General features: G+C 53.8%; 1 protein-coding gene across 2 annotated transcripts in view; it reads right to left on the bottom strand.

The window, feature by feature from the left end:
* Positions 1-2,923: 2,923 nt before the first annotated feature.
* The window catches only part of PEDS1 (plasmanylethanolamine desaturase 1), a 22,199-nt gene continuing 729 nt past the window's right edge, over positions 2,924-24,393 (bottom strand). Inside the window, exons 2-7 of one of the 2 annotated variants that reach the window (XR_014149051.1) lie at positions 17,412-17,531; positions 8,700-8,791; positions 7,513-7,657; positions 5,975-6,187; positions 3,804-4,020; positions 2,924-3,679 (exon numbers count right to left, since the gene is read on the bottom strand). Coding sequence is in view for 1 of the 2 variants with exons in the window: in XM_081832600.1 (XP_081688726.1) it covers positions 3,899-4,020; positions 5,975-6,187; positions 7,513-7,657; positions 8,700-8,791; positions 17,412-17,531 (692 nt within the window). In the remaining variant the exon portion in view is untranslated. Of the gene's footprint in view, positions 4,021-5,974; positions 6,188-7,512; positions 7,658-8,699; positions 8,792-17,411; positions 17,532-24,393 lie in introns of both variants that reach the window. The other variant, XM_081832600.1, reaches the window with a different exon arrangement.

Genomic DNA, 24,393 nt, shown 5'->3' with positions numbered 1-24,393 from the left:
CCTAGGAGTTGGTAGACTTTTAAAAAATTTATTATTATTATTTTATTTATTTATTTTTTTGTAAAGGGCCAGATAGTATTTTAGGCTTTGAGGGCCGTTTGGCTCTCAACTTTGCCTCTGTATTGGACAAAATGCAAATGAATGGCTGTGGCTATGTACCAGTAAAACTTTACCAACACACTGAAATTTGAACTATGTGTTAGGGGATACTCTTTTTTTTAATACCCCCCCAACCACTTAAAAAAAATGCTCATGGGGCCATGATTTGGCTCCCTGGCGGTATCAGCTGACCCCGATCTAGATCCTTTTGTATTGATTCTTATTCTTTACCTTATGCATGCATTACCTATTAAAAAATGTTTGGGGCGTCTGGGTGGCTCAGTCGGTTAAGTGTCCAACTCTTGATTTTGGCTCAGGTCATGATCTCAGGGTCGTGACATCGAGCCCCGTGTTGGGCTCCAAGCTCAGTATGGTCTGTTTGAGGTTCTCTCTCTCCCTCTGCTCCTCCCCCTGCTCACGCTCTCTCTTTCCCTCTCTCTTTCAAATAAATAAAATAAATAAAAAAGTGTTTAAAGGGTAGCTTGAAATTTTTAGGTTTATCAAAGGGAGTGGCATTAAAGTTGGGGATAGGTGTCCCGCCCAGACCCCCTCTAAGAAGAAGCCAGCACAGTGGGGGATTGCATGACGTTCCCAGCCAAGCTGGGAAGACATTTGCCCTGCATTGCTTGCTACCTGCCCCACTCCACCACCAGATAGCAGCACAAATCCACCAAAAAGCGGGCCATCCCTGCACAGCTGGGAAGCTGAGGGCAGAAGTCAGCCCGTACACCTGTTTTATTCTGCCTACCATCTGTTTAAAAAATGGAGCCAGCATTTAAAAAAAATCTGGATTTCTGGTTCCTCTTTAATCAGCTGATGTGAGCAGCGACTGCCCTCTGGGCCTGAGGTCCCCAGCGCATCCCAGTCCTCAGTGTCAGCGGCTCTTTCCCATCCTGCTGTGTAGCTATTTTTTCCGCAGGGGACACATTTCTCACTCGCCACCTGCCTCCTCACCTCCATCCCTCCACTGGGGCTACAGGCCGGTGTTAAAGCATAAGGGCTTTGGGGCAGATTAGGGCTCAGGTCCCAGGCCTGCCATCTATCAGCTGTGTGACCTTGGGCCTGTTCCATGACCCCAGTGCCTCAGGGTCCTTGTGTGCAAATGGGGCTGAATGTACTCACCTCTCAGATTCAATGCATGGAGCTCCGTGCAGTCTGGCGGGTGGTCAGCATGCGTGGATAGGAGCATTTTCCCCTGCCCGGCCCTCACAAGCCCTTGTTTGCAATCCCCCCGGCCCAATCTCACAAATGACCCCAACACAGACACAAGATATAACTGAAGGTTCTGAGGGTGTTTTTCCAGCCCCTGGGATTCAGGAGCAGTGAAGACAAGTCTGCATGTGAGGCCTGGCTCTGTCTTACTGGTTGTGATATCTTGGGCACATCAGTTCATTGGTGGACTCAGGCTGGTTTTTTTGTTTTTGTTGTTGCTGTTGTTTGCTCCGGGCAATTAAGACAGGCTGGTAGGCCTGGAAAATCTCTCCACTGGGGCCTGTGAACTAGAAACCAACCTCTGCAGCCCCAAGGGTGCTTATCTGACCCTTCTGAAGTTTCACTCTCTGCCCCACCCACTGTAGACTTCCTTTGATAACACCTTACTTTTTCTTTTGGGAACAAATCACCTTTCCTCCTCTCATCCTGTGGCTTGTGAAGTGTTGTTTTCACCCCTGCAACCCCAGGTGGCATGTTTCAAACCTGGCCAACCAGAACCATTCACCACCACAAGACCCAGTCTGTCCCACTGAGAGCCTTCCCTGGGCTTTTGCTGCAACCACTGGAAGGGGAAACTTTTCCTGCTGAGATTGCTGAGCTGGTCTGATGTCAAGTCTCAACTCAGAGAAAAACAGGACCAGACTGACCAAGGTCTGGTGAATCATGTGAGCCCCTCAGTCCTGCCAAACCTTAAGTCACAACCACCCCTTCTCCACTTTTCAGTTACAGGAGTTAATCAAATTATTTTAGCTATTTTTACTTGAGCTATTATTTTCTGCCACTTATGAATTGAACTCTGATTCCCCCTCCTTTTGTGGTCCCCTCGGACAGTCACAAATCATCTAGTAGTGGGCAAACTTTAAGGAAAATTCTGTTATGGGTCACATTTTTCAAAAAGCTTTATCTGTGACCACTCTAAAGAGTATTTTATCATCTCTGTTCCCCCTTTTTGGGGGGGGCTAGTATTGCAGAAACTACCTAGCCCAGATTAGATATTGATTGTAATGTCTGTCTGTTCACTACTGAATCTCAGTGCCTAGCACATGGGAGGTGCCTTATAATGTCTTGCTCAACGGATAAATGAACAAGATACTCATTTGTCTAAAATGTCCCTCCTCGGAGAGACCCTCCCTGAGCGCCCTGCCAAAACTGCCCCACCCTGCTTTTCCAATGTGATACATTTTTGATTTTCTTTATAAATCACCATCTGAATGTGCATGTGCATTTATTTATGTTTATTGTCTCTCTCCTGAGGAGGTCAACTCCACCAGGGTTTTGTTCACTGCTGTGTGCCCCGGTGTCCAGGTCAGAGCCCAGCACACACCAGGGGTCAGTAACATTTGCTGAGGGAATTCACTAACAGGGATCCGCCGTCATCGCCTTATCATGATCTCCTGCAGGAAGACCATTCCTCATCCAGCCGTGGGTTCCCTCCGAAAGTGTTTGGAGCAGATGGCAACATTAATTCACTGTGTCAGGTGGCGAAGCTCCCATTTTGAGCCCAAGGGAGGAGGAGGGGAGCTAGGAATGGGATAGGGGTGGGGCCTCACCCTCCAGGATCCTTAACCATCCCCCGCCCACCAGCCAACCCAGAAACACGAGGCAGCCGAGGTTAAGTAGACTCTTGCTGCTTTGTTATAAATATATTATGTACATCCAAAACATGACATTAAAATATTACTCCGTGTTACAGAAAAGATATTAAGGCTTTCTATTATTTACATTAAACAAGCAAGCACCTTTAAAAAAAAAAAAAAAACAAACCAAAACAAAAAAGCCCCATTCTTCCTTCTTGGACATCCCTCTAGCCAGAGGGGACTCTGTGTCCCCTTCCAGATGGCCAAGACCCGTTGCAGGGGCTGCACTCTGTGAAGACATCCTCTGATTAGAAATATCAGCTCTGGCTAGAATCCCATGGGCAGATGGGGAGGGGCAGGGGGGGAAAGGGGGTCCAGGCTTGGGCAGGGGAATCCTGCCTCTTCTGGCCGGCTGCCCTCAGACCCTTGCTGCACCTGGCCATCCTTGGGTGAACAGGCTAGGCCAAAGGTGGTGCCTGGGGCTGTCCACCCACCCAGGCTTTCAGGGTCAGTTCGAAGGGCCATGGCAGGACAATGCTCCAGGCACACATAGGTGCGCCTGGGGGCTCGTAGACCACTGGGGGCAAACAAAGAGAGACAGAGAAGACGACTCAGTGGCCCCAACGCCAGCCACGCTGAAGTGCTGCCCAGTGAGGCGGTGGGGGGGGGGGGGGCGCGGGCTGGAGGAGTGCAGGGAGTGAATGAGCTTTCCCTCTACCCAAGGAATGGCTAGCAGGGCGGGGCTCCTTTTTCTGCAGAGTCAGGCTTGGAGACAAGAGCAGCTCAGGTGGCTGGGGAGGGGCCAAGGAAAGAAAATGAAAAAAAGGAAATGAAAAATCAGTGGCTCAAGTATTCTGTGTCACGAGGGGTGGGCTGGGGGGTGCCTGGGCCCAGCCCAGGAGGCGTCCTCCCCACCTGGAGGGGCCAGCACGAGGAGGCTGGAATTTGGCAGATGGCTTCGGTTTGGGGGGCTGGGGAAGGTTGGCAATAAGGTGGCAGGCTCCCAGGAGTTATTTGATCTTCTGGGCCCATTTCATGTCGTCTGCCCGAGGCTTCTCGCCTGTCAGGCCCTGGATGAGGTCCTCTAGGCGTCGCCAGAAGCCTATCTTCTCTAGAGGGTAGTTGAGCCAGCCTGCAGTGGAAACAGAGCATGGGGGTTTGAACAGGAGAGCGGCAGTTGAGGAGACGGAAGAAACGTGTTGGCTTTGCCTGGGGCAGGGGCACCGAGGAGTCAGTCTGGACAGGGCAGGGGACAAGGGCTGACCAAGGAATCTGGGGGTGGGCACCTCCCACCAATGGGCTTAGGGGCTGCTCACACATGCCTTCGTCCCCTCACTCATTCACTTTCTTACCCAGTGCTTACTATGTGCCAAGTACGGTGGCAGCATTTCTTATCACCGGGCTCCCCTGCCACCTCTTCCAGGGAGCCTTCCTTGACCACATCACCCTCCTTTGTTTCGTTACAGCTTTTATGATGACCTGTAACGGTTCTCATTAATTCACCCCCTTCCTGTTTTGTGTTGGTTTTTCTCTGCAACTCCCAACACAGCAGAAGCCCGTGTTTTTCCTCCACTGGTGATCCCCTGGCACATGGTAGATGCTCAATAAATACTGCTTACGATCTTACTTCCTCTCTTTTACAGCCTCCCACCCAAATCACGAGGTAGGTACTATCTGTGCCATTTTCCGGATGAGAAGACAGGCTTGGAGGGGAGTCTCCCAGTTAGTGGGTGGCCAAACCAGGATGGATCCTAGGCCTGGCTGAGCAGTTAACCTGATCTCAGCAGCCTAAATTCTAACCCGTCCACCTGTCCAAGAACATGACTTTCAGACATACAAAAACTATTTTTGGTGGTTCTCAGTTCTGCCTCCAGAAAGACAACGCGCCCCGCCCCCTGCGAAAACCAGGAGCTATAACTTATCCAGGAGCTATCACATGACAAGCCCTGGCCTCTGCCATAGTGCCATTCACAGCCTGGCCTGGGAAGGCCATATGTAAGGAGGGCGCTGCAGCCCCATTCCGGCGGGGGGGTGGGGAAGGAGCTGATAGTTGAGCCGAAGCCGGCCTGACTTGCTGTCAGGATGCCGAGAGCACCTCAGTCCCACTGAAGTTTGATGCCAGGGGGCCCCAGCAAACCTGCTCCATTCACCTTTGGTACCGGCTCATGAACCCCCAATGGCATGTGGGTCTCCTTACTGTTCCTCAGCCACACCAGGCATGTTCCTGCCTCAGGGCCTTTGTACTTGCTATTCCCTTTGTCTGAACTGGTCTGTCCTGACTTGGCTGCAGGGGTCTCTCTCACGCTGGTTTCCGATTTCTCACCTCCTTCTATGAACAGCTACTCCTGCCTCCTCACTCCACGCGTCTCTGCTCTTTACCCTGCTCTGTCCCCCATAGCATTTCTCACATCTGGACTTGGTCATCTCCCCTCTACTCTGCCCCTAATGCCCTTCGCTCCAGCCATACTAACTACCTTGCAGTTCCTCAAACCAACCAGGCACGTGTGTCCTCCTTCAGGCACTTTGCACCTGCTGTTCCTGTGGCCTGGACTGCTCTTCCTCCAGATCTGCATCATTCTCTCCCTCAGTTCAAATGTCCCCTTCTCAGTGAGGCCTTCACCGACTGCCTTCTCTCAAGGGGAAAGTCCCGCAGTTCCTTCTCCTACCCTCTGCTTTGTTTTGCTCCACAGCAGTCAGCACGGTTAAATGTACGACTTCTGTACTGTCTGGCATGTCCCCTAGGAGAACAGGAATGCCACAAAGGCAGGGATCTGTGCCTGGTCCTTTGGTGCTCTGTCCTAAGCCCAGGACAGTGCGTGGCACATGGTAGGTGCCCAGCAAGTATGAGCTGGCTGGCTGGGTGGGATCACAGCTCCATGAGGCGGGAGGTGGGAGTGGGGAAGGTCGTCCTCCCCCCCCGCACCTAGAATGCTTGGCACATAGTAGGTGGGTGTGTGTTGTAAGAGCATGCTCCTGTAGGGCGAGGATTCCAGGACCTCCTCCTGTGACCCCTGCCCTACCGATCCTAGGATGGAGCTCCCGCTGGACGTGGGGACAGCCTATTCCATGCCACCCTGTAGCCGCACCTGTGGTGATACAGAAGTAGGTCTCGTGGGGAGAGACGTGGTGGATGCGGTGGTGTTTGCGTGGCAGGATGACATGCCAGTCCTGCAGGAGGGTGACCCAGCGTGGCAGCCCAAAGTACGTGTGTGACCACTTGTGGATTTGGTTGGTGAAGGTGCCGAAGATGATCAGGCAGAAGATGAAGCACTCCCAGGGGTACAGCTGCTCCAGGGCTTCTGCAAGGTGGGGAGAGGGTGGTGCCCACAGGGCCACACAGTTGTCACCGGGCGGGGCCACCACCAGCCTGGCCCTCCCCACTTGCCCCTGGGCAGCTCCCAGGCCTCCTTCCACCCTCCCCCATGGTCTCAGGCAAGTTCACACTCCCCTCTGGGCCTCAGTCCTCTCTTCTGTTCAGTGGGCAAATAATGGAGTCAGCGTAAGAAATTGTTACAGATCTGGGCTCTGGAGTCAGGCAGAGCTGGGTTCAGGTCCGTGCTCTGAGATTTCTTGGCTATATGAGTTTGGGTCAGTGCCTCTGCCTCTTTGAGTCTCAACTTCGTCATCAGTAAAATGGGAGTAAGTCTTTGTCCAGGTTCCCTAGAAGCAGAGCCTGAGACAAGGGTTCATGTGCTCATAATTTATATGAGGAGGAATGCAGCGGGGGGGGGGGGTGTCCTCTGTTCAGAAAAACACCTGAGGGGGTGAGGGAAGCAGGGGGAGAGCTAAGCAATGATGGGGTTGGGGGAGTCTTGTCAGCCTGATCCTGGGGGCAGCTCGGCTCCACAGAGCTGGTCCCACCCAGAGGTGAGAGGGCTGGTCTTCTGTAGGCTTTTCCTGTCACTTTAGGCTTAGGCTTTAGGCTTATCCCAAGGGGAGAGGTGGGACCTGCTCTGGCAGTTCTCCTAAGGGACAGTGGGGAGTTGTTAGCAGCCACCACTCACGGCAGCTGGGGGATGGGCGCAAGCCTGCGGAAGAGGATACGGGCGGGCACCGCAGCACCCACCGCACCACAGCAACTCCTCACAGCTACCCACAGAGGGGGCGCTGCTCTAAGGATCCCTGAGGTGTCAAGTTGTTAGAACAAGACCCGGAACGGAGGAAGTACTTATCCCCCCGCCCGCCACTTCTGCCCACCTGACAGATAAGGTAACTGAGGCTCACAGAGGTGAGAATGACTTGCTTTTTTCCCCAAGACAGGCAGAGCAGAGATCAGAACTCAGAACTTCCTGAGTTCACAGCCTATATTCTTCCAACTAAGCCAGGGCAGCCAAGCCAGCAGCCCTCAGGGCCAGGCAGGCCATGTAGACGGGCAAGGTGGGCCAGGTGTAGGACAGCAGCGGGTAGTGGGGACTGTCTAAAGATGGCGACCACAGCTCAGCTCCCACCAGTGGGAACGAGGACCCAGGATGGCCAGAGCGGATCGTCCAAGAGAAGCTGGGAACACAGATTTTATGTCAAATATCCCAATTCTACAGGCCGGCAACTAAAAATCTTTTATAATGTTGTGAGGGAACTCTGTCCCCACAGGCCCCTGCAGCCCGCCGCCGGCCGGCACGCTCACCGGGGCTCTGGCTGTGGAACGTGTAGGCCATGTTCAGCAGAGGCAGCAATGTCAGCAGGCAGTTGTCCCCGTTGGTCTCGATGAAGTCGTGTCGGGTGATGGCTGTGGGGTCGATGTGATGCTCCCGGAAGGGTCGAATGAAAGCCTGGGGTGGGGGTGTGGGCGGGAGAAGGGATATACGGGACCAGTCAGCCTGTGGTGGCCAGCCTCTCTCCACCACCTCCTGTGCACACTGGACTCGGGCTCGCCTCCTGGCCTTTGGGATGCCAGAACATTCCACCATGCTACTGATAACGGAGCCCACCTGGCCTTCAGGGTCCCGGTCTAAACAGCTCTGGCAGAAGACAGTCGCAGTGACTTGGTGGGGACCTCGGGATGGTACTGCCCCACTTGGGCCCTCAGTCTCCCCATCAGCGGTGTGAGGGGACTTGGAGACAATCTCCACCCCTCCTCCCCACTCTAATACAGCTGAGGACGCCCCTCACAGTGGCAGGCAGGCCCCTTCTATTTCTCCCCTGCGGCCATGCCCCTCCCAGTAACAGTCTCCCCCTCTTCCTCTTGTGTTGGTACGAGCTGTTCCGATGGGGCTAACCCCTCCATCCCCTAGGTGAAAGTGAGCATGTGACCCTGGCCCGGCCACTCAGAGCATCTCTCTGCCACAGTGCCTGACAGGGATGCAGGGAGATGGAGTCATGAGAACACGGTATGACCGTCTGTCCTACTGGACCCGGAAACGCTTTACCTTGGTTCTACTCTTGAAATGTTCAGTTACGTGAATCAGTCCCTTTATTTGGTTAAGCCAGCTCGTACTGGACACTGCGTCACAACCAAAGAAGTCTGATGGGAGGCAAAGTTCACTTAACACGAACAGTGAGACGCAGCAGGGCTGGCAAAGGAGAGTAAGACGTGGCCCCCAAATTCATGGGATAGTCAGAAAGAGACGTGGCCCCCAAATTCAGGGGGTTCAAAGCTTTCTGACTATCCCATGCTTCATGCTTTTGCTTCCAGAAAATCCCAGGGGGGTTTCTAGTCTCTTCTGGTCCCGGAGGAGGGGCATGGGGTCAGGCTGGAATGATGGTTTCTGTCTTTCAAACAGGGAAACAGGAGGCTCAGAGAGGAAGGGGGCTCACCCAAGGTCAGACAGCCCAACCCCCTGCTGGGTGGCAGGGCTGGGTCAATATACGCACCTTCCCCACGATGGGCAGCTCCACGGAGCCCCAGGTGTCAGCTCCCCAGTGCACCAGGCCAGACAAGAAGTCAGCAATGAGAGCACCTGCAACTGTGGACAAGAGGAGGGTGAGGTGGGGGTGGGGGACCCCCAGGGGGGCAGTCCTGCCCACCCTCCACCCCACAGTAGGGAGACCCTCGTTCATTCACTCGCCTGCTTGCTCACTCACTCATTATGGGGGGGTGGTGTCCCTTCTCTACTTGGGATGCTTTTCTCCCTGTGAATGGAAGCTTCGGGATAACACTCCTGTCCCTTTACTTGCTCTGCCCAGGGGATATGTGGGGACTCATCTGCCTGGTGAGTCTGGAGGAAATAAACTGGGCATGCGCAGGTCAACTCAACTTTCCCATTAGGAGCTGCCTGTGCCCTTCTCTGACCCTGATCCCTCCACGGAGGGAAGCCCGCTCTACTTCGGTGTTGCCAGTGACTAGATGGAAATGTCCTTCTGGGGTCTGGTGTCGGAAACACCTGAGGTGCGGACAGGAGCCACGCCTTCCTCCCCAACCTAGCTTTTGTCACAATAAATGTCATGATTTGGCCTCCGGAAGCCTTTTCCTTGACTTTGTTCTCCATGTGTTCGGAACTGGACCGGGGTTCCCTCAAAGACCCCAACACCATTCACTTACTTGAGGGTTCAGGATAATACAGAGGTTAAGAGCTGTTAGATCTGGACTTAAATCCTAGCCGTCTCTTACTAGCTGTGTGATGTTGGGCATGATACTAAGCTCTCTGTGCCCCAGTTTCCTCTAGATGGATGGGCATGGTCATTATAAAAAACACAGTGGCTGCCATTTATTGAGCACTTTCAGGGCCTGACACAAGTGCTTTACATGCTTGATCTCAGTGGATTCTCAGTCTGGTCCAAGCTGGTACCATCCTCACGCTCCCCTTACAGAGGTGGATAACAGGAGGCCTGGAGAACAGAAGTGACTAGGCAGAGGCCACAAAGATGGCAAGTGGCACAGCTGGGCTCTTAACCTGCCTTGAGGTCCAAATTTATCACAGCAGGATGCACCACCACCCCTGCACAGGGGGGGAAACTGAGGCAGAGTGGCTCGCTACCTGTGCAAGGGAACACCCCAGTGCCGTCCCCCATCACTCTCCCTGCTCACTGCCATCTCAGCCCTCCTGGCTCATTCCCTTTCCCCCTGCACACCCTCACACACCTCTGCATCTCTCTCTCTCTCTCTCTGCATTTGCTGCTCCCTCTGCCTGGAATATTCCTTCCCCAGGTGTAGCAGAGCATACTCCTTCACTTCCTCCAGGTCTTTGCTCAAACATCTGCTGGGGACACCTGATCTAAAATTATAACCACCCCCATCTTCCAGCATTTCCTGTCTCCTGTCTTTCTTTTTCTCCAAGCACCCTTCCTTGTGGACTTCACTCCTGTTTGCTCATGGTCTCAAGAACGTCAACTCCACAAAGGCAGGGGTTTTAGTCTTTTGTTTATGGCTTCATCCCAGTTCCTGGCACTTAGTAGGGGGTTCAGTAAATATTCCTGGAATTAATGCAGACTACTAAAGTACAGTGCTTGGCACATAGCAAAAAGATCAATTGTTGTTCTTCGGTCATTTTGTTTATCAAGCAACATTCGGTGAGGACCTACTGTGTGCCAGGCTCTAGAGCCAGAGATGCAGCAGACACTAAACTCACTGTCCCTGGGGCAGAGTGAGGGGGGGGGGGCGGGGGCGGCGGCAAGCTGTAAACCACGCAGGCCACAAATGCAGTTTCAAGTGGCGCTACGTGTAGTCTGTTGGATCACAGGACTTCAGGCAAACCCTTTCCCTCCTCCTCCCCAGGCTGGTTCTCCCTGTGAAATCTTCTGAGGCCCAGCTGGGCCATTTAAGGGTTCTTTGAGTTTTGCTGGGGTCCTCAGCTCCTTGGTGATAGGGGACCAGGGCCTTCGGACACTGTGGAGGCTGCAGAAAAACCCCTAGATGCCATCCAGGCTGGGCAGTCCTGCTCCTCAGTGACACTGCTAGGAGGGTGGACCTGGGCTAGGGGGGTAGGCTGGAGAGCAAAAGCCAACAACGGCTTCTTCTTCTTCTTCTTCTTTTTTTAAAGATTTTATTTAGGGGCACCTGGTGGTGGCTTAACCACCCACTCAGGTGGTTAAGCGACTGCCTTCAACTCAGGTCCTAATCCCGGGATCTTGCTCCTTGCTCATCGGGGAGTCTGCTTCTCCCTCTCCATCTGCCCCCTATCCCCCACTTGTGCTCTCTCGTTCGCTCTCTCTCTCTCAAATAAATAAAATCTTTATTTATTTATTTTTTAAATTTCATCCATTTATTTGAAAGAGCAAGGTGTGGGAGTTATATTCCCCAATAATGCATTTTTAACATCACTGACATAGGGCCTGGCACACAGGAAGCACTCCGTGATGTTAACCACTATTATAAATACTGTTTTTCTAATATTTTATTATTCTTATTTATTATTATTCTTGTGATCTGTAAGGATTAAATGCTTAGGACGATTAAGGAGATAAGATGCGTAACTGGCTTAGGACTAGCCTTGGTACAGTTTAGGGATTAAGAGAGAGAAAACATTTAAGGTACTGGTACAGGGCGTGGTACCTATAAGTGCTCAATAAATATTGAGTGAGAACAAATAAATAGCTGGCGACCTGGCCCAGAGTAGCAATGCAGGCGTATGTCTGCCTAGAGGCTTGTGCGTGAATGTTAAGCTCGACTCCTAGCAGCTGCACCTGGAAAGCACCCAGACATCCAACGGCTAAATTGATAAATGCACCATGGTACATCCAGGCAATGGAATCCTGCTCAGCAGTAAAAAGGATGTGCCATGAGAGAGATAAAGCAGGGAGATGTGACCAAGAGCACCTGCAGGTGGTTAAGCGTCTGACTCTTGATTTCGGCTCAGGTTGTCTCATGGGTCGTGAGACTGAGCCCTGTGTTGTCAGGCTCCACGCTCAGCGGGGAGTCTGCTTCTCTCCCTCTCCCCTCCCCACCTCCCCTTCTCAAGTAAATAAATAAATAAAAAGAAAAACTCCAGGGGCACCTGGGTGGCTCAGTGGGTGAAGCGTCTGCCTTCGGTTCAGGTCATGATCTCAGGGTCCTGGAATGGAGCCCGGTTTCCAGCTCCCTGCTCAGCGGGGAGTCTGCTTCTCCCTCTCCCTCTGCTCCTCCCCCTGCTTGTGCTCTCTCTCAAATAAATAAAAAAGTCTTAAAAAGAAAAGAAAAACACCAGACAAATTCCCATAGAGGGGCATCCTATGATACCAGGGCTCCTCAAAACTATCAAGGTCACCAAAAACAAGGAAAGTCTGAGAAACTGTCACAGCCAAGAGCATAAAGGAACATGATAAATAAATGTGAGTGGGATCCTAGATGGGATCTTGGAACAGAAAAAGGACACGTTAGGTAGAAACTAAGGAAATCTGAATAAACTATGGACTTTAATTCATAATAATGTATCCACATTATATGGTATCTTGATTGTAACAAATATACAGACACTAATGTAAAATATAAGATGTTAACAATAAGGGCAGCTGGGAGCAGACAGTGTATGGGAACTCTTCATACTACCTGCTCATTTTCTGTAAATCTAAAACTTTTAGTAAATAAAATCTATTTTTGAAAAACTGTATCGTCTTATTTCACGTCCATAGTGATGGGCTCCAACACATCTTGACTTTCCAGGGGAGAAAGGACCCTCGGAGGGTAAGGGCAATCGGGGCTGCGGGTGAGTGGCCGGGGACCATCGTGAGGGCAGTTCACAATGATGCTGAGCCTTCATGTCCGGGTCTGAGAAATGGGGACTTTAATAGCACTACTTTCCTTAAGTACAGTAGGTTAATAAACTGGGCTAATGCACGTGAAGTCAGTCCCTGGAACGTGGTAAGCGCTCCCAAGGTAGCTCCAGTGGTTACCCACCTCCCCAGGCCTCAGTCTTGTCATCTGTCAAATGACCAGCACCTGGCCTTTGCAGGCTGCCAAGCAGGGAGGGATGTGTGCTTTGGGCAGATGTCAGGAATTATTTTTGGAGAGAAGGAGCACCCCTCTCCCTGGGCTCTGTGAGCCCCAGGCTTCTGCAAGCGGCTGTTTCTAGAACAGTGACTCCAGGAGTCATTGGCCTGCTGCCTGAGGAGGCTGTAATGAGGGGCAGGGGTGGCCAAGGCGAACACACAGGGCGTCTTTGTCCCAGTGCAGGTAGCAGCGGCTAGAGCTGGCTCATCCTGGGGGCAGCTTGGGCCTGGTCAGCACCCCAAGTGCAGGACATTGGAATAGGGTACAGGATGGTGAATAACTCACTCGGGGCCACGCTGACCCACTGGGTGGGGCCTTCATCTGGCCACAGGTCACCCAGCTGTGCCTTGTTAGCCCCCTCCCATTTCAAGGCCTGGCGTGGAGACTGTGAGAGCAGCTAAGACTGATGAGATCATGCCTGGGGGGCTCAGCCGGCTGAGTGCCTGCCTCCGGCTCAGGTCATGATCCCAGGGTCCTGGGATGAAGCCCTGCATCGGGCTCCTTGCTCAGCAAGGAGCCTGCTTCTCCCTCCACCTGCCGCTCCCCTGCTTGTGCTCATATGCTCTCTCTCTCTGACAAATAAATAAAATCTTAAAAAAAAAAAAAAGAAGAGGGGCGCCTGGGTGGCTCAGTCGTTAAGCGTCTGCCTTCGGCTCGGGTCATGATCCCAGGGTCCTGGGATCGAGCCCCGCATTGGGCTCCCTGCTCGGCGGGAAGCCTGCTTCTCCCTCTCCCACTCCCCCTGCTTCTGTTCCCTCTCTCGTGCTCTCTCCCTCTCTGTCAAATAAATAAATAAAATCTAAAAAAAAAAAAAAAGAAGAAGCAATCAGCTGAAGGCAGGCTGCTCCGCAGGGGCTGGGCCAAATCCTGGCTTTTTTTTTTTTTTTTAAACCATCTTTCAGCTTGACTCCTCACCTGACCTGAGGCCAGGTGACCTCTGACTTCACCACCAGTCTTTGCATTCATTGTGCTCCCTTGCCTGGAACACCCCCTCCTCTACCAGGCCTCCAGAAACTTCTACTCACTCCTCAAGGGCCAACTCACAAGCGCCCAAGCTCTTCCTCCACTTTCCCCAGGCACAGCCAATAGCTCAAGGCTCCCAGGGACATTCATTTGTTCACACTTTCACTGATGACAACACTGTCCTTGTCAAGGTCACTGACGGCCTCCACATGGCCAAATCCAGTGGTCCCCTTGCTGTCCCATCCCGCTGGTCTGCTCCGCGGCCACTCCTAGTTGACCCCCAAGTCTTCTGGAGACACATTCTCCTTCTGCCCTCTGCAACCCCTCCCGCCCCCTCAGCTGGCTCTTCCTCCTTCCCCCACAGCCTGGAGGCACGGGGGCCTTGGGCCTCTTCTCCGCCTGCACTCAGCCCCTGCGGGCACTCTGCCAGCATCTGAGCTTCAAATACCTCTTCTACTGAGAGGACTCCCAGATTTCTATCTCCGGCTGCCTTCCCGGACTCCACACTTGGATTTGCAATTTCCTGCTTGGCACCTCGCCCTGGCTCTCAGGCAGGCAGCTCAAGCATCTCCCCCCAGCCGCCTCTTCCCACCCCTGTTAATGGCCACCTTGTCCCTTCCATGAAAGCCTGAGAGTTGCCACCGACAGGCCCTCTCTCACCTCCACAGCCGAGCTGACAGGACACGCTGGCCGCTCGCCTCGTACAGCTCACCACAAATCTGACCATTTTTCACCGCCTCCACTGCCCTACCCAGTCTGGGCCACCATGCTCGCCTCCTCTCCGGTCCTCCCTGCCCCCATCCACCCTCCTTGTAGCTCACCAATGGCCCCTCGTGGCCTGTAGAACAAAACCGCGAGTCCAGACCACGGCCCTGCAGTCTACACCCCCTCCTCCCACCTCTGAGCTGCCACCAACTACTTTTCCTCGGATCAACCTTCTCCAGCCACACTGGCTTCCCATCTGTTCCCTGGGCACACACCAGCCTCTGGGCCTTTGTACCTGCTGTTCCCTGCCACCCCTCCCCCAGACACCTGCCTGGCCTCTTCCCTCGCCTCCTTCAGGTCTCCCTGCAAATACTTTTCTAGAAGGGCCTTCCCTGCCCGTTCTCTTATCTTGGTTTTGCTTCCCAGCATTGCATCGTTGGTCCATGTTTATTAACTGGGCACCTTTTCATGCTTCCGCCTCCCCTGGTTTTCGGGGCCTGTCAGAGGTGCCGGGACCTCTGGGGAGACAGTGCTGGGCTAGAGGCAGGCCCTGCACACTGGCACGATGCCTGGCCTCCTGCGTGTTAACACACAAATCAGGGTGGCTACTTAAATCGATTAGGGACTTTGCAAGCACCACTATCAGGAGATTGTCTGCTCTTATCAGCCCAGAGGCAAAGGTGTGGGATGGGGGAGCTGGTGTCACACGCTGTGACTGGACAGCCCGAGCTCCTGAGCCAGGGATGGGAAGTTCTGACCCCAACCAGGGAAGGGAGGTGGCGACCTGCCTGGGACACCCAGGCTCCTGGCTCACACAGCACACACCTGGGCTCCCACACGTTCTCCTCCCGGTGCTAACTGGACGCTGTCCGGCCCCTGCTGGGAGAGGCTGTGGCTTAAGAGCTGGGCAGGTCTGATCCCAGACTCGGCTGCTGCCCCGGGGACGGCCAACTGGCATGTCACCTGGCCTCTCAGAGGCTGGTGATCAGAGCCTCCTCACTAGGTTGACACCAGGAGTTAAAAGTGCCCAACGTGCAGCTCGGTGGACAGCAGGCACTTGGGAAATACCCGTTGCTAAACAGGGCGCTATGTCGGCGGGCCTCCTCCCCCGCTCGGCTCAGTCATCGGTCCCGCGGCAGCCACACACACCTGCATTTTGCCCATACAACAGCCCGAGGAGGCAGGTACTGCAAGCAGCCCCAAGGTACAGATGCGGGAAACAAGGCTCAGAGATGCAACAGCACCTGCCCAAGGCCCCACAGCCACGAGGCAGGAGAGCTGGGCCGGGGCCTGCTCGTCACCACCCCAAGATGGGGCACCAGGGCTCACGCTGGCCACATCCCTGCCCTTGAATGTAGTGCCCGGAGGCCGAGAGGCTGCAGGTGAGGTCTCTCTCACCCCTGGGCAAAGGGGGCATGTGTGGCTCCTGAGGTGGGGCCCAGGCTCCCCAGCACCGGAGGGGTTAACTCCTTGTCCTCCAGCTGGCCCAGCCCCAGCACAGGCCCACCCCACCGCAGACCCAGATGGCTCAATTAGCCAGCCTGAGCACTATTGGCTTAGGTGACCAGAGTGCTTTTAATGAGATTGTGGGAGCTGAACACTTGGGGAGAGCCAGGAGGGCGGACCAAGGGCACAGATGCCCCCTCCGCTTGGGAGCCCGGGGCAGGGGAGGGGATGAGTGCCTGAGCCTGAGGGCAGAGGGGAGGCCGGTGCGCGGACAGGAGGGAAACGAGTCACCCCAGGACGTGGGAGTGGAGATGGTGAACGAAGAACTATGTTGTGCTTCTGGCTCGAGGTGTGACGCTGGCCTGCCCTTCTCTAAGCCTCGGTTTGCTCATCTGCAAAATGATGACAAGTGTAGTATCCGACTCCCCGGCTGTGGACGGGGGAGGCCTGACCAATGGGAAACACGAGTAGGTACTGTAAGCTGCAGCTTGCTCATTCATTCGTTCCCTGATTCGATAAATATTTATCAAGTACCTACTGTGTGCCAGGCCTCATGCTTGGGGCTGGGCCGTAGCAGTGAACACACAAGAATGTCTGCTCGCAGGGATCTGAGATTTGAGTGGAGGCAGACAGATACTGAGCAAATAAATATATTGTGTAACAGTATGCTGAAGTGATGGTGTATGGCAGGGCTGCTATTTTTGAGGGGTAATCAGGGAGAGCCTCCCTGAGGAGGTGACCTCTGTGTAGAGACCCAGATGAGGAAGTGAATCAGGTAGGTGTCTGTGGGAAGAGAGCTCCAGGCACCGGAACAGCATGTGCAAAGGCCCTGAGATACCAGTGTGTCCAACAGTGCATGGCGGAGACACAATGAGGAGGCCCGTGTGGAGGGAGCACGCTGTCCCAGAGAAGAGTGGAGGGAGATGGTGTCTGAGGAGGAACTGAGGAGTCGGTGTCTTATTCTACGTATACAGAGAATGGGGGTGTAGCATGACCTCACCGAGGATCTAACGTGATCCTTCTGGCTACCAGCGAAGAACGGACAGTGGGGGCAAAGGGGAAGGTTGGGAACCAGGGAAGAGGCTCCTACAAAAGTCTGGGCAGGAGAGGCCAGTGGCCGGACCAGAGTGAGAACGGTGGAGGTGGAGAGTAAGGTTTGGATTCTGGGGCTTCTCCCTCTCCCTGCCTCCCACTCGTGCTCTCTCTCACTCTCTCTCTCTCTCTCAAATAAACAAATAAAATCATTAAAAAAAAAAAAAAAGTAGAGCCAAGGGCATTTGCTGAGGGCTGGATATGGAACGGAAGACAAAGAGAGGAACTGAGGATGATGCCCAGGGTTTTGGCCCAAGTAAGAGGAGGAACGGAGGTGTCACTGAGACAGAGGTGGGGTTCCCACAGCACGTCCTTGATTCGCATGTGCACACAGGCACGCACACACACGTGGGCATGCACAGCCACACACCGTGACCCACGTGTGCAAGTTGCCATCAGAGTGGCGCAGACAGTGGGTAGGTCCCTGACCCCTGGGGAACCCGAGGGAGGCAGAGAGCGGGGCCCCAGGCACTCACCGACACCCAGCATGACGAGGGGAGTGTGCTCCCAGTGGGCCAGCAGCAGGAGGTGGACCAAGTTGTGGGCGATGAGGCTGAGGCACAGGACCACGCAGCACCACTCCTGGAAGCGCTTGCCTGCAGGGACAGGAGGCCAGAGGTGAGCGCGGGGCTGATGGGGAAGGCCGCAGGGCTGGGACTAAAGCCAGGCAGGGCCGGACCTGTACAAGCTCTTCCATGTGTTCACAGAGTCTAACGTGCTCGGCACAGGTGGAACACAGGGGCTGCCATGAAGAAAAGGCCCCAGCCTACCCATTTCACAGAGGACGTCACTGAAGCCCGCAGAAGGGGAAGAGTCGGCCCAAGGCACCGGCCCAGGAAGCTGGCCTTGCACAGGCCAATTCTTTGGCAGATAGGACCAGAACTTGTCTCCTGGGCCCTTGTGGGCTCTTTGGAGAAGCTCCAGGGAACTTTAATGAGCCTTTTTTTAACTGACCTCATGGCATCACTTGTCCCCTTGTGTACGTAATTATTTGGAGGTGAAGGCTACCAACACCTTTTAACCCTAGAGGATCAGATCCTGTCCAACATCCATCAAGCAAGGCTCCAGTGAGTCAGGGATTTAGGAGAAATGGGCCTTGGTTACCATTTCTAGGGCTCCTGCCAGGAGCAGGGGGTCTGGGAGCACGACACAGGAGAGGAGGGACCAGGCAGGTGATGTGGAGTAAGGTGGGCTGTGTGGGGGCTGTGGGATGTGGCACCCATGCCCTTTGTGAAGGAGGGTCACTAACATGCGGACTCCTGCCAGGTGGGAGGGCGGGCCCAGGGTGCCCGAGCTTCTTAATTCCCAAGAGAAGCCAGAAATCAAGACACGGGTGTGAAATCTTTTTAAATCTCCTGCCACATATTTTTAAAAGCCATGTGAGCTCAGACAAGCTGATTCACTCACTGCAGCTCCGTCTGAGGTGTCTTTTGGGGGGGTCTCAACACTGGAAACAACAGAAGTGTCCAGCGCCTGGGGGATCAGCCAAATTAATTTGGTCCATGGCATCCTTGCAGCCAGAAAAAAAATGCCTGGGCGGCTGTTTACACGTAGACATGGAGGTGTCCAGGACATACCGGTGAGTGCAAAAAAGCAAAGTGCTAACCAGCAGCCATTTATGTAAGAAAAGAAAAAGCTACCTGGTCAAGACTGGCTTTCACTTAACCCCCTTGGAATTTAGTATTTGTGAATGTACTCCTCTACCAAAAATCCTTTGTAATTTGTAAATTAAAATTTAAAAATATAAAAGGGAAGGAAAACATTGCGTGGGTGGTGCAGATTGCGCCACAGGAACCTGGGGGATACTGTTTTCCCAGGCAGCTGGTCCCAAGGGCATGGAAGACCCTTAATGGTAATAATTTTCTTATCATTAGTGTTTAACATCTACTGAGCTGTTGCTATGTGCCAGGTGCCTACTGAGGTGATGCCAATTTGCAGATCAGAGATCAGAGGGTCAGAGTGGTCCCAAGGAAGTAACCTAAGGCTGCACAGCTAGTAAGCTACAGACTAGGATCCTATGGCCGGGCAGGTCCTTGTGAGTGATGAACACTTGGAAGGGGACATGGCAGAGAGAGAGGAGTCCTCCTGTGTCTGTCCTCTCTTAGTGCTTGCTATTCCCTTCACTCGCCTCTGACCTCGAGTGACTCTGGCAATGCCCTTGCAGACCTCCACCTCCAGGAGGCCATCCATGATGCTCCCTCTGACTCTTGGATTCCCCCCAGCATAGGGCTGCCCCTATGACATCCATCTTCCCCGAGCCAAATGTGAACTCAGGAGGCCCAGGACCATGGCCGGCTTGCTCACCAGGGCCCGGGCACAGAGTTGGTACTCAATAAATGCCCGTGGAATGAATAAATTCGTAAAGAGGACCTTAGAGGACAACTGCCAGGCTTTGTCTGTGGGGGCACCTCACCAGAGCACCTTCGAAGGGAGTATCAGGCATTGCACTGCTCCTGCTAGGGAAATAGGCCCAGAGAGAGAGAGAGAGAGAGAGAGAGAAGGGCCTTGGCCAGGACCTACAACAGCACGCTGAGCCCTGGGCCAGAATCAGAACAGCTGCCCTCCCTTTGCCCGTAAAAAGACCAAGGGTCAGAGGGGGAAAGGGCCGCGCCCAGGGTCGCATCCCCTCGGCCCCCTCTTGTACAGATGAGGACACTGCGGTCCAGCAAGGGCGAGGACCCCGACAACAGCCCCACAGCTGCAGATGTGGGCCTAGAACCTCTCGCATCCCACTTCTTAGTGGCTGTTTCCCTTGGGCCATGTGACCCTGTTGCTCCAGCAGCCCCTACCTGGGGTCACTGTAATCCAGCCCCGCACGGCCTTCCCCTTTCTGGTTCCTGTTTGTGGCCCAGGCCTGGACTTAGAAGCAGAAGTCGGCAGGGGGCAGGTGGAAGGGGTAAGGAAAAGGTGATGCCTCAACGCCAGCCTGCCGGCCTGGCACACTAACATGATGGAGTAACAGTAACAGTGGCCGACGCACACTGAGGCCTAGCACAGCTGGGGTGCCAGGTGCAGCCCACATTAGAGATGCCGCAGACCAGCTCCCTCCAGCACATTTTGCTCTCGGCTTAAAAAAAAAAAAAAAAAAAGCTACATTAAAAAAAAAAAAATCACCTACAATTCCTAATCTCCTGCTTCCCTTGAGAACACAAGGCTCTGGGCACCCCAGGCCTGAGCAGCAGTGGCTGCCTGTCCCCATCAGATGGGGCAAGAGCTCCTGGTTCAGCCCAGTCTCCTCCCTTTCCTGTGGCCTCCTATTGGGTGGCTTCCTTTGGGGGCAGCAATCACCAGCATTTTGAGCTGGTCCCTCATTCAAGTCTCAATGCTTCCAGGGATGAGCTACGTGATCTCACTTCCCAGGTGAGGAAACTGAGGCTCAGTGGGTAGAAATGAAGAGCTGGGTTTGGGTCCTGGGCTCGTCAATGGGACACGTTAGCCTGGATGCTGGGAGCTGTCCTGGTTCTAAAGAGCGCCCAGCTCTTTCGGCTTGCCTTGGAGAATGACCCTGAAATCGGAATAGTTTCCCATCTAAACGCCATCTATCTTTGGCCTCTGGAATCTGGATCCTTCCCAGACCAAGTGCTTCAACTTTGATCCATAAAGAATACATCTATAATACTAAGTGGCCCTCACTGAGCACCTACTATATTCCAGTTACGGTGCCAGGGATGAGCTCAGCCAGCCCTTGCCATACACTGTGGGCTGGGGACCATTTGCCCTTTCCTTCAGAGGGAGAAACGAGGCCTGAGAGATGAAATGACTGGTCCAAAGTCACAGCATGGACAGTCAGCCCGGCCAGGCCTGTGAGGTCAGGTGGTCTAAGTAGTGTCACTATACAGATGGGCAGACTGAGGTCCGGGGGGGAGAGAAGGGCTTTGCTTAGGACATGAGCGCTCAGGCCATCTCTGGCAGAGTGCTGGGCCTTGTTTTCCTGAGCCAGCCCCTGGCCTGGCCAAGGTCCATGATATGGCCTCTGAGTTATGGCAGCGAATGCCTGTTGGCCTGGGGAGGAGATCGGGCTTGTGTGTGGTGGTTACGGAGGGCTGGGAGGAGCAGGGGAGGTCAGGCGTCAGGCCTCAGCCATCTTTGCTTTCCTGAGGGCAGGCCACGGCGGCCAAGGGCTTGGCATCAGGCCCGACTCTTCTTGTTTCAGTCAGACAAGCCCTGAATAACCTGCACTTTTGATGGCCCTTGGCGTTGGGGAGGTGGGGGGACAGGAGGCCGAGAAAAGGCAGGAGCCAGAGAGAGACAGAGGAAGTGAGAGAGGCAAACAGATGAGAGAACAGGAAGTAGAGACACAGAGAAATGAGAAATGGAGAGACAGGAAGAGAGGAAAAACAGAGACAAGGAGAGATTATAAGGAGACAGAGAAAAAAAGACAAAGAGCGTGGCCAGAGAGGAGAGACAAAGAAATGCAAAAAGAACAAGACTGAGGGAGACAGAGAGAAAACTCAGCCCAGAGTGGCAGGGACCAGGCCTGGCCTGGAAAGGGGCCCCAGGTCTCTGGGTTCAGTCAGACCCATTCTGGGGGACCGAATCCTTGCCCTGACCCCAAGCTAAGAGATCCTTGTATCCCCCAGGGCCAGAGGTACCTGTAGTTAGCCAGGGTGGTTTGAACAGCTGACTCCAATGACCCCTGAGGGTCCACTCCCGGAGCCCGGGGCACCTGAGATGTGGCACACACAGCCAGGTTTCAGCGGATACCTGCTGAGAAGCCGTGGGAAGCCTTACCTCTGGGCTTGCCCACGAGGCCTGCCAAGCCCACCAGGTCCTTCACAAATCCTGGCACGGGGCAGGCTGCTGCTGTGAACCCCGAACCCAGAGGGCAGCGGGCTAGGGGACCCTCCATGACTCCCAGGATCCGCAGGACCAGGCCCCAACTTCCTGGCCAGACACTAGGGGCCCACAGGAAAGGGCCGAGGCTGCCCCACTCCTTGGCCCTTGCTGTTCCCACCACCCAGTGATGCCCCGATCAGACTACTCACAGCTCCCTGCGGACACTAGGCCCACTCGCTCTGTCACCGGCCCTGCACGCATGCTGCCCCACTGACCTGGAACACTGGGCTCCTCCTGCACACCCACCCTGGGCTGGCTCCCTCCACAGTGAAGATTAAGAACACGGAACCTAGAACATTCCCCTCCTTCCACCAGTGTTCTGGTTCTGGCCCTGCTGCTAACTGTGTGATTGTGGGCAAGTCCCTACTCTTTGCTAAGCCTCAGGAAATGTCTTCAAGATGGACAGGGGGACCATGAAGTGCCAGGCAAATCAAACACAAGCAGTCCCTGGCCTTGCTGACTCTGCCCTCTGGGAGGGGCGGATGCAGGCTTGATCCTAAACAGGACAAGCATTAGGAAGAACACATGTAGGGGCTGGGCTATGAAGAGGCTACAGGAGGTGGTGGTGGGGGCGGGGGGGGAAGCCTCAGTTTCCTGCCCTGAAAAATGCAGTTGGTACTGAGGGGACACCTCAGACAGTTGTAGTGAGGATGAAATGAGATCATGTGAAGAAAATGTCCAGCACAAGCAGTGCTAAATAAATGTCAACTATGTTAACTGCCTTATTATTGCTGCCAACTGTCAGGGTGCCAATCCACCTCTGGCCCCAACAATATCAAGAATTCAGTCCTGGAACCCAGAAGCTTCTCCTACTCTCTCCTTGCTCATTTCTCTCCAGTCCATGGGACTCCTTGGTGTTCCACAAACGTTCCGGGCATGCTCCCACCTCAGGGCCTTTGCATTTGCTGGGTCCTTGGTCTGGACCAATCCTTCCTCAATTATCTTCAGGCCTCCCTCCCTTCATGTCTCTGTTCAAATATTACTCACGCAGTGAAGCCTTAACTGCCCCCTCCCTAAAATGTTACTGCCCCCAACAACATTTCACTTCCCCCTTTTCTGCTATGTATTTTCTGCTATGTATTTGCTCCATAATGCTTGCCACCACTGGGCAAGGGAGCTACTTTCCTTATTTACTGAGCTTAGTAAAATACCAGCTCTATTTTTCCTGTCTTATTCACTGCTTTGCCCTCAGGGCCTAGAATGGAGACTGGGACGAAGATGCTCCACATGTATTGAGCCTGGTGCCTCATTTTATAAGTCAGGTCCAGAGAAGGTCGAAGTACTTCTACAAGGCCACACAGGAAAGGAACAGAGACAGAGGGAGGGAGACCTACGAAATTTGGAGAAACCAGTCTGTCCAGTCTCCTGCTTCTCCACTCCTCATCACCTTGCCTCCTCACAGCTCCAAGTCAAGAGGAGATAAAGCCTTTACTGAAGGTTTGGGGCATATGCAGGCTGTCTGCAGCCTCAGATCCCTGCATGGCTGTTCTTCAGAGGGTGAAGGGCATTTGGGGAAATCAGAACCAGACAAAGATGCAATCATGGGGAAATGGAGAAATGGCAGTCTCTTGGGGGAGCTCAGAATGCCTGAGTATGATTTGGTTGAAAGTGGGCAGGGTTTACCCAGGTGGGCAGAGCTGGACACCAAAGGAAGAGGCCTTTGAATCCTTACCCTCGAGTTTCCGGTGGTGAGTCTGAGGACAAGAGAGGTCAAACACCTTACTCCAAGACTCCCAGGAAACACCAGACTAATGGGGCAGCACTAGGGAGCGCCTACTGTATGCCAAGCACTGCATCAAAGTGGATGATCTCATTTCCTCTTCCCCCAAACACTAAGGAACAGGTAAACTTTATGTCCATTTTAGAGGTGAGGAAACTGAGGCTCAGAGAGGGAAAGTGGCTTGGCCCAGGTCACACAGCAAGAAGCAGTGGGGATGCCAAGCCCAGCCTATCCCAGGAAGTGCAGGAGGTTTTAGGTCCATAGGCTAGGTGCTTTGGGAACAAGCTAAAGAAACCATGGCATCATGCAGAAGGTACCCAAGTCATTAAAAAAAAAAAAAAAAAAAAAAATCACACCCAGAGCATGGAATTGCAAGTCCAGAAAGGGCCTCTGGTGACCTAGGACTCAACAAGAAAGCAAATGGCCCAAGGTCACACAGCCAGTGATGGCAGAGATGGTAATGCAAACCCGGGCCAGTCAGAGTAGAGAGCCAAAGGTGGTAGTGGACCCATGCCCACCCCAGGCAAGGGCTGTGCATGGCGGCTGTCCCCTGGCAAAAGGAAGATGTCAGAATGTTTGACAAACAAAGCTTGGTGTGATGGTGACATCCAGGCGGAGAGGCCTCCTGCAGCTCCCAGTCACCTGACTCTGGAGTTCTCCATGGCACTTCCTTAACCCCTGGGGACAGAGGGCCCAGGCAATGAGATTCCTTGCGTTCTACTGGAAGTCAGAGAAGAGTGGGAGAGCCGGTGCTTGCTGGAGCATAAATAGTAGGCACAGCAGGAAGGAGCCAGAGACCACTATCTGAGGGCAGAACAGGGGGTAAGGGTCTCTAAACCGTGGTCTGGTTTGGAGAATGGAGGGGGCTGATATACATGCAATGGGAAAGGGGCAAGGGCCGG

Source organism: Leptonychotes weddellii, chromosome 10 (assembly GCF_054177405.1).
Source record: "Leptonychotes weddellii isolate Sample4059 chromosome 10, ASM5417740v2, whole genome shotgun sequence".
In the NCBI taxonomy this organism is placed as follows: domain Eukaryota; kingdom Metazoa; phylum Chordata; class Mammalia; order Carnivora; family Phocidae; genus Leptonychotes; species Leptonychotes weddellii.
The sequence above is the reverse complement of the archived record's forward strand: the minus strand, read 5'-3'. Positions and strand labels throughout refer to the sequence as shown.